General features: G+C 47.3%; 1 protein-coding gene across 1 annotated transcript in view; it reads right to left on the bottom strand.

The window, feature by feature from the left end:
* Positions 1-9,444, bottom strand: part of RAB30 (RAB30, member RAS oncogene family) — a 53,160-nt gene that overhangs the window by 10,152 nt on the left and 33,564 nt on the right. The window contains exons 2-4 of the mRNA XM_055702314.1: positions 7,145-7,245; positions 5,617-5,700; positions 558-741 (exon numbers count right to left, since the gene is read on the bottom strand). Of these exons, the coding sequence (XP_055558289.1) occupies positions 558-741; positions 5,617-5,700; positions 7,145-7,237 (361 nt within the window). The 5' untranslated portion in view covers positions 7,238-7,245. The remainder of the gene's footprint in view (positions 1-557; positions 742-5,616; positions 5,701-7,144; positions 7,246-9,444) is intronic.

The raw sequence follows: 9,444 nt of genomic DNA, 5'->3' as shown, positions 1-9,444 counted from the left end.
ATACAACCATCACATCCTGATGTGGTTCCCAGGTCCTGAGCTGCTCAAGATGAGGCTCTGGTTGTCCCACAGTTAAAGGTACAGCAACCTGCAGGGATCACCAGCTTGAGCAGATCCTCATATATTGGTAGAGATCCAAGCCGGGAGTCACAAGGGAAACTGCTGTATCCTTAGCTCAGCTAGTAGCTGCACCATCAACACTTTGGTCCCATATGGGACCGAGTGGTGGGAAACATCCACCTCTGCATGCAATAGCCACCGACTTGAGATGGGACCATATCTGTCCTGAACATCACTATCAGCATCATGGGGTTATTTACAGAAGGAATGCTCCAAGCACTACATTTAAGGCATCAGCTGTACCCCGTGCCCACCTGCTGCTACAACTGGTGGGCAACAAGATCTGCCGCACCAGTTCGAGCATCCCACGCCACCAGTTCACACAGATGCCACGTTTTCCTCCCTCCTCCTATCATCTCCATCTGCCACCAACCCCTCCACAGGCACAGCTCACCCCCTCATCACACTACCCCCCACCAGGGACAGTCATCACTTACCCACTAGCACGGTTATGACCTTATTGCTGGCATACTGCTCAATTTCTCGCAGCCACTCAGGGAGGCACCGGAATGATTCCTCGCAGGTGATGTCGTAGGTCAAGATTAACGCGTTAGCACTGCGATAGTAACTCTGTGTGATGGATCGGAATCGTTCTTGTCCTGCTGTGTCCCAGATCTGCAGCTTTTGGCACAATAAGGAAGGGTGATAAAAGGAAAAAAAAATTTTATTTCATAGCAGCACTTTTTTTGACCTAAAAAAAAAAAACTCCAACCCTTCAGGGTAAAACCAATGCTGGGAAAGCATTTAGCTCTTCTTCCCTTTGGCTCCCCTTCCCCAGCATTTTTTGTTCCCTTTCCTGCACTTGTAGATTGAAGCACAAGGCACAAAGTCAGCTGGCACTGCAGCCAACAGCCCCTGGAAGCTGCAGGTCTGCAGGCTTTCACGCGACTTCTGGCATCTCCCTCTGCTGTGGACGCTGCTGGCCTGGGGTTACAATGCCGGCACTCGAGGAAGAAAGTAATTTCTCCTGACCCTGAAGTCAAACCAACAGCAGCATCCATCTCAGAAGAAATAGGAAAGCCTCTCCTCTAGCTCCCAAAGCTAGTTATAATTATCCTGAGATGATGCACTGATGGGTGGGAACCACAGGATCGAAAAAGGAGCTCAGCTTAAGGCTGATCCAAGGACTCTAACACATTTGCTCTCTACAGCTTCACCCATCTCACCCAGTTGCTCACTGCCTGGCTTTCCAACACGTAGAGCTAGTTGACATGTCCTTAACTATATCACAAACTGGTTTGGGTTGGAAGAACCCTTAAAGATCATCCAGTCCCCACCCCCCTGCCATGGGCAGGGACCTTCCACCAGCCCAGGCTGCTCCCAGCCCCGTCCAGCCTGGCCTTGAGCCCTGCCAGGGATGGGGCACCCACAGCTGCTCTGGGCAGCCTGGGCCAGCGCCTTATTACCATCAAAGAGGTCATGAGCATTTGCCAAACCCCCTTGGTCCAGGAAGACAACATACATTTCCCAATACAAACTAAACTCATACTGGTTTTATAATTTGACCATCTGATAGTTTTTGGTGGGTCATCAAAACCTCAGTTCCTCAAAAAGGCAGTCAAAAGAAACAAACATCCAAAATTAAAACATTTCAACATAAAAGAGTACTTCTGTGCTTCTGCTTTTATTTTTTCAAAGCACCCCTCCCTGCAATTAAATATGTGAGATGTCGATTTCCAGCCAGAATCCTGTGTACTTTGGGAAGAAAAAGGTAAAGTATTTGAGATTTTTTCCATATATTCAACAACCCATAACAGAGAAAACTTCATTCTTGCCCAGTTCCAAAGTCGAACTATGCCAGCTACTCATCATAAATGTGTTAGTTTGAAATAAGAGCTTCCAGTAGCAGCTTTCAGATGTGGAGTATGATTTTGAAAAAGTACATTTTTTTCAGAGAAAGTAATCTGTGGCTGGCTTACAGCTCCTGGGCACCTTTGTGCTTAATCTCTTGGCACAGTTGTACTTAAACAGCTGAACGTGGCACCCGCAGTTAAGTGACACACAAACCCATAAGTGAAATTACTTGTACATGAAATTCAGATAATGAACGAGTCTCCATTAAAAAAAAAACATCCTCCAAACTCTGGCAGATGGAAAAATACAGATAATTTTGTCATTGCTCAGCTGTTTTCCCAGGAAGAACATTTACTGATTGGTCTACTGGTTAACTCCAGCTTATACGTGTTTTGCATTTATTGAGAAGATCTCCAAGCAGATAAAAACTTGGTGTATGTTCTTCCACCACTTTAATATTACAGACATTGAAAGCAAAAGGGATTGCCCTGGGGGAGAGGGTTTCTTACAGGCTGCAGTCATGACTTCACCTGGGAGCTGGGTGCAGAAGGCAGGGAAGAGCCCCGGACCTTACAGCCACTGATGAACTTGCTGCACACAAAATGCACATCTCACACTTCACCCCAGCGATTATTTCTGCCAAACAAAACACTTCACAACAGCTGGTTTACACCTATCATTTTTTCAGAGGAACCAAAGGACAGTGCCTGATTTAGCCAGCAGAAAACCTAGAAGTTTATTTTCTTGGAGCCAGCTGATGCTTCCCACTCTCCCAACATCTGCACACACATTTAGCTTTATGGATATGAACATTTCCACCAAGTACAATAAGATCACAGGTCCGTATAGCACAGCCCCCTGCAGCATTGACAATGGTTAGCTTTGACCAGCATGATAACTGCTATCTACTTGGCTCAGATTTGTGTGGCCTCTTTAGTATAGGTGTCACACATCTTTTTGGTTTTATTAGAGAAGCCCAGGCAGATCAAAACTCCCCCAACTGCACAGTGCTGTCTCGGCTCACCTGTCAGTGAGCTTTAGTAGCCACTCGCATCTGATATGGCTTGCACAGAGCTTTCATGCTAGCAAGTCCCTCTTCACTGACTTCCAACTGCAGTCTTGAAAGCTAGAAAGTATTTTTCCCCAGAAATCCATCATTTATTTTCAAGTCTGAAAACCTTTTCGGTAAACAGGTCTCCTCTCTCATCCTGGATCCCAGCAGACATGCAGGAGATGCTACCAGACACAGAAGCAGAGTCATGGCTTGGGCACTGTTAGATGGGCTAACAGTCAGAGAAGCACCTTGTTTGACCGAGATACTATTTTTATTGCTCTGTGCTCCGACTCATTCCTGCTTTTCCTGCTTGTTAAGTGTTTATTCTCACCAGGACCGCTTACTCAAAAAGTTTCAGCTACAAGATCACTTCCTGAAAGAATTCAGTTTCTCTTTCCGACTCCAGAAGGTTCACTCAGATACCCAAATATATCATACCAAGCTTCCTCCCGAGCTGGTCATTGTGGCTGAGCTCCAGCAACTCCACTTTATTGCACTGGTGAGGTAGGGAGAGGGACTTTGATTAACAACTCAGTATTTGTTATGTGAAACGTAGCTGGTATACCAGCTACTGCTGGCTAAGGCGCTGTGAAACACAAGCCAGCCCCAAGGTGATTACGTGAGCCACTTGGGTGGACACTTGACATTTGCAAGGCAGCAGGGGCTTACCACACTGATGAGTTTTCGTTTAGATTGTAAAGCTTCCCTGAACCATCCTTGTCCCTGAGATAGCCCATGTTGGCACAACTGCTCCCAATATTCTCTTAAGGAGTTTGCATCCTCAGTCCAAGGTAGTCTTATGACAGGATTATGCCATGGGAGCAACAAGTCACACACAGACAGATCCTTCAGGTGAGCTCACCTGTCCAAAATCCAGACCTCAAACATAAATTATGTTCTTAAGGCTTCAGCTGTACTTGGACAAGGAACCAGATGCTTGGAAAAGAGAGCTGTCTTAAATGGATGGAATTTGTTTTTCCCCGAGATTGTTTTTCTCCCTCCATTGATCACGACAATCTTGAGACTGGCCAGCCGGTTTAAGCCAGGTATACAAGGGACAAAATGAACTCCACCTTCAGTGCAGTACTTAATCTATTTACCAGGTTAGATCCTCTGAGCTGCTCCACTGGAGCTGGTTTTGGCTGAAAGAAGCCTCTCTGCTGTCTGAGGAGCCTGGACAAGCAGCATCCATGTCCTGGGCAACCCTGCTACACTAGACACCTGCTAATGACCATCACAACCACTGAGCTAAGCACCAACACCACAGGGGCTACGTGTGATCCTCACTGCTTTCCTGCCTGCAGCTCTGTCCCACTTGCACAGCAATGTGCTGAATATTAACTCTGTCTTTACTAGGTGGAGTGTACTGACCCCTCTTGTCCTTCACCTGCTCAGGCTGGAAGGTCTTCTGGTCAAGGACCATCACTGGCCATAGGTTTGCACAGCTCCTCAGCCTGCTGATATGATCGTGACTTCTCAAATCTGTCCTGAACTTAGGAATACACCACCTGATTTTCTTCTTAAAAACCCTCTGTGCTGAAATACAGGTTAAAAAAAAACCCAAAGATGAAAAAAAACCAAAACAGTCCACTGTTTCCATCCCACCACTTACACAAGCTTAAAAATGGGTGTCAATGTCACATCCAGCCACTGCCACACTGCCGCTGCTCTCCTATCTGCTCACTACTAGATTTGATGAAGGCAGCAAGGGGAAAACTGCTGGTTTTCACTTCTATACCCCTGGATTTCATGCAGGCAGAGTAATTCCAGGAGCAGCTCAGGGACCCTGGGCACCTTGACATTACAGGCTCAGATAACCATACTCTTCTCCCATCTCTTAGACACTACTACAGTATCTCTAGTGAAATCTCTAATGAACAAAACTGCACCAACCAACATCTCTGGACGCTGGAAGCCAACCATGGATCCCATTAAACCATGAGATTGGTCCCCCCTGTGTTTTGGCCCAGGCAAAGTAGATCTCTGCCAAGTGATGCTCAGGCTTGGTTCGGGAGTTAGCACAGGAACAAGGATGGTTTCCCAGAAGCAGTTTGGTTCCCACCACCCGATTTTTGGAGGATGAAAGAGTTGAAATAGAGGACATTACCCTTCTCAATTCAACCTGTTGACTGAAGCACCAATATTGTGGCTATCTCCGCTTCTTCCGAATTCGTAGCTCAGCAGAAGTGGAAGACAAGCCTTTGTTGTATAGAGCTGCAAAAGTCCAGAAGCCTGCTCTCCCCAACAGCTGTCTTGGGAGCTCACAGGAGGTGATCTTCATCAAGCACATCCCAGTGGGAATGCAACAGATTTCTGCTTACCAGAAATGCCATGAGCAGAGGCTGCACTGAAGCACTTCTTTGCGCTTCCTCAACCCCAGCCAGGCACAACCTTAGTGTCTCCTAGGCAAGGACGGAGTTTTGCAAGATCTTCCCTTTCCATTTTCTCCTTTAGAGTAGGTTCTACTGTTAGGACCCTGATGGTAATTGTGGAAAGGGGCACAAAGCCTGTCAGACCCAGCATTGCCTGAGCGATACCAGAAAGCCCTGCACCTCCCCGCATGCCTTCCAGCGGCAGGAGGGCTACAGCAGGAAACCTCAGCTATGGTACTGCCACCCCAGTTTATGCTTAAAACAACAGGCTCCTACCTTTACTTTTTCACCATTTATCTCCACAGTTTTGATCATGAAATCAACCCCAATCGTGGCTCCTTGACCTGGTGGGAAAAGCCCCTGAAAAAAACCAAGAGTCTCGTTAAGCACCTTTCTGTAGCAAGACAAAACTCGCTCTGGGAGCCAATCCTCACCCCTTTTCCATCCTCAGTTATTCCTCCCTTGTCCCCTTCCCCAGGAACTTATTTCCATCACATTTAGAGAGGAAAATGTGACATTTCCCCAGCACAAAGGTTACCATAATTCAACCCCATAGTGTTTTCCCTGCCTACGTGTCCCTAGTAGCGTAGCAAGTCATTGACCTCAGAGGCAGGAAAATGGGAGAAGCAAAGGATTCAGGCAGGCAAAAATAGAGGGGAAAAGCCCTTCTTCTGTGCAGTTGGAAGAGGCAAGGCAAGGGTAAATGAGGACCCTCCATCATACTTCCCAGCATCTTGAAAGAGGTGGGATAAGACGCTTTTGCTCATGCGTTTCCTTTCCCCTCCACCACACGCCACAGCATGGAAAGGCATTTCTGGCAGCTCCCAGCACCGGGGCCACAACCCTGATCAGCTTTTTGGGAGCAAAACATGGAGCCAGCCACTACTGGTGCCACAGCAATGGCAAGGGCCAGCACGATGCTGGCAGTATTTGACTACAGCAGCATCAGAAAGGAGCAACAGCAAAGAAAACAAAAAAATAGTAACCAGAGCTTTTTTATTTCTAGTGTCTAGGTCTACAAAGTCATGTTGATTTTGGGGCACATCCATCCCTTACAGCAGCTGCACTGCCAAAGCACAAGCAGCAGAAGTGACCACAGATTTTTGTGGTTAACCCTTTGGGGTTGACTAGTGTTATTGCCACTGGCTGTCACATGCAGTTAAGAGAGTGTAACATCACCACAGCTTTAAAACTACAATTGACAGTGAGGGGGGGTGGAAATTGCTGACAATTCCTAGTGGACAGCGCAACAAGAAACCCACATCTTATGTTTTACAGTGCATCATGCAAAACCTCTTGCCCTGGATGGATCCCAGAAGCTTGGCCCTTTCCCTGTTATTCTGCCACAGAAAAAAGGTCTGGTGTTTAACAGAAGACACTGGACTGACAGCCCAGGACCCAGGTTATTTACTTATCTACTAATGGCAAGTAACAGGGAGAGCTTTGTGCAGCGAGGGATGGGGGGGAGAAGGCACACAGGAACACACTAGGAGACATGCTGGCCCTTGTAACCGACCCAGAGCACCCCTAAATCGGCGTTGACCCAGCGGATTTCAGAGGGGACCTTCCATCTTCGGAGAGGGATGAACTTTCTCCAGCGCAAGATCCCCAACTGGGCCAAGTACAGCACTAGGTACAATGTGCTGCTTGTGCCAGTATGTTGCTATAGGTGATGCATGCACGAACAGGGTGGACAACAAAATATTCTGGAGACACGATGCCAGCAGCGCCCTCTGCACAAAGCCACAGGCTCCCATCCCAGTGCTACCTCGACATCCCACATCCAAGAAGCAGCCAACCTTACCTGAGTGAAGCGACGGACTAAGCAGGTCTTCCCCACACCGGCGTTGCCGATTAAAACAATTTTGAAGAGGAAATCATAATCTTCCATACTCATTTACGCAGCTGCAAGAGAGACAGAGAGTGCAACACGACATGAACCAAGGCAGTGGGGAAATGCCTTTTTATTCCTGCTGAACTTTACTCCTCCAAATACTCAGAACAAAGGTCTCCTGGCATGTGTAAGGCTCCTCAGATAACAGAGAAGAGTCCTTCCCACTCCAAGTTGAGGCATCCACGTAGTCCAGCATCAGCTGCTGTGAAACCTTGGCCACGTTTTGGCTTCCCTGCTGTCTCACCTGGCTGCCCACAAATTAGAGATGCCACTGTTCAGCTTTCCAAGCAATGCTCCACAAGCCCAAGCCACTGTTTTCTAGATTTCCCAAAGCATTTGTTTCACTTTTAACTATGTGAGTTCCAAAGGACAGCATGGACTTTGCCACATTGTCTGAGGGGATCATGCAATTTATTTCTGTTAGGGCAACACCAGAAGCTTCCCATGAGGTCCTCCAGGAGGGCACTGGGTACCCACAGAGCAGGGCTGAGGTGCACATGAGGGCAGAACAGATGGGGAAATTAAAATAATGATAAAAGCAGCAGCATTTGCTTAGAAGACAGAAAAAGCTTATTTGCTAAAATGATAGTGGTGAGTAGTGTAAGAGTTCAGCTGAAGTACACTAAGAGACATTTCTAAAAAAGAAGAAATAATAGATACTATTAGGAATATTACTACTACTACGATAATTTTCTTAATTTTTGTGAAGACAACTTGCTTGGTGTAAAGCTCAAATGGAAGTGAACACAGAGGAGCCTGGGGGGTCCCCAGCACACATCCCTCACCAAGTCCAACCTCCTTAGCAGGATGCAGAGACTGAAGTTTCAGCAACCTTGCAGGAGATGAGCAGGATTGCCTACATGGGGGAAGGTCTATAGGGCTTCAAGTGTGGGGAGGACTGAACAGATAAACGTAGAGTTTGCTGTGGCTCAGCAAGGCACGAGGGATGAATATCCACACCCCCATCTCCAAGGGTACCACTGACACCATTACCAGAGAAGGGGTCTGTAACCTTCAAGAAAAACAACAACCAGAAGAGATTCAGGTGGAGATTTCAGGCAGACAGAAAAACCTAGACAAGGGAGCAGAAGGGCAGTGTCCAAACCCAGCTGCATCAGGGAGGATCCAGGTATTATATGTGGCATCAGAAACGTGTCCTCAAGTCTGGTCTGGGGTAATGACATAAAAGACATCAGTAAAGAGACAGATTTACAAGCCATCAGTTGAGATACCAGGTAAGGCGACACCTAAGCATTGGTACCTAACCCACCAGTACCTATAGATTAGGCACTGGATGGGGAGATTGAGCCAAAGACGGGAAGCATAGAAGATGGGGTGTGCGGGGGGAAGGAGTACTATGAAATTGCTATACCCAGTAAAGACCCAGATTGCTTAAAGAGTTTCTACAGAGCTGACGAAGGCAGCAAATGCAGCATGGGTGAAACAAGCCTCTCACATGCAGCCCAAAGGCAGAGTGCCCTCTCCCGCTGCCTCCAAAGGTCCTTTCTTGGGAGGGTTCATTGCCAGAAGGCCCCAGCTACTGACCCCAATCCCACCATATAGCTGTGATAGGCTTATGGTCACACAGCCAGAGTACAAGATAAAACCGTGATGGTCTGGGTCTTCCAGGCAGGGCACGTGGAAATGTCTCTCCAAACGGTCTGGGGGACCTGAAGGCAAAAGAAGTGGAAGACTGACTCAGCTGCTTCACATCTAGATGATCTTTGCCCTTTCCAGCAGCCTAAAAAAAGATAACCACACCAATTAATGACTAATGATCTGCATCACATCAGCAGATGTTTAGTAGGGACATGGCTGAGTCACTACGCAGACGTGTCACTTCACCCCGGCTAGTGACACAGCACAGCACTTGCCCTGCTGCTGCATCTCTGGGCTGGAGCTACGGTCCCCTGCAAAGTGCTACCAAACGGCGGCAACTGGAGCTGTCCTGAGGATGCTCTAACCTCACCCTGCTCCAACACGCAAGACCTTGCAGCTCCCTCCTTACTCTTAACACAGTGAAAGAATGGGACCTTAAAGAGTAGCCTCAAAAACAAACAAACAAACAAAAAACAAAAAACCAAAAAACGAACAAAAAAAAGCAGCCCTTTTTTATTTCCTGGTGTTATTTTCTGTAATCATTCCGTGACTGGCTTTCCCAGAATGGGACTGGATAACACCAACATTAAGAACATGTTGACGGTGCTCTT

The sequence above is a fragment of the Falco cherrug genome, chromosome 2, assembly GCF_023634085.1.
Source record: "Falco cherrug isolate bFalChe1 chromosome 2, bFalChe1.pri, whole genome shotgun sequence".
Taxonomy (NCBI): domain Eukaryota; kingdom Metazoa; phylum Chordata; class Aves; order Falconiformes; family Falconidae; genus Falco; species Falco cherrug.
Note: the sequence above shows the minus strand (reverse complement) of the source record. Positions and strands in the feature narration are given on the sequence as shown.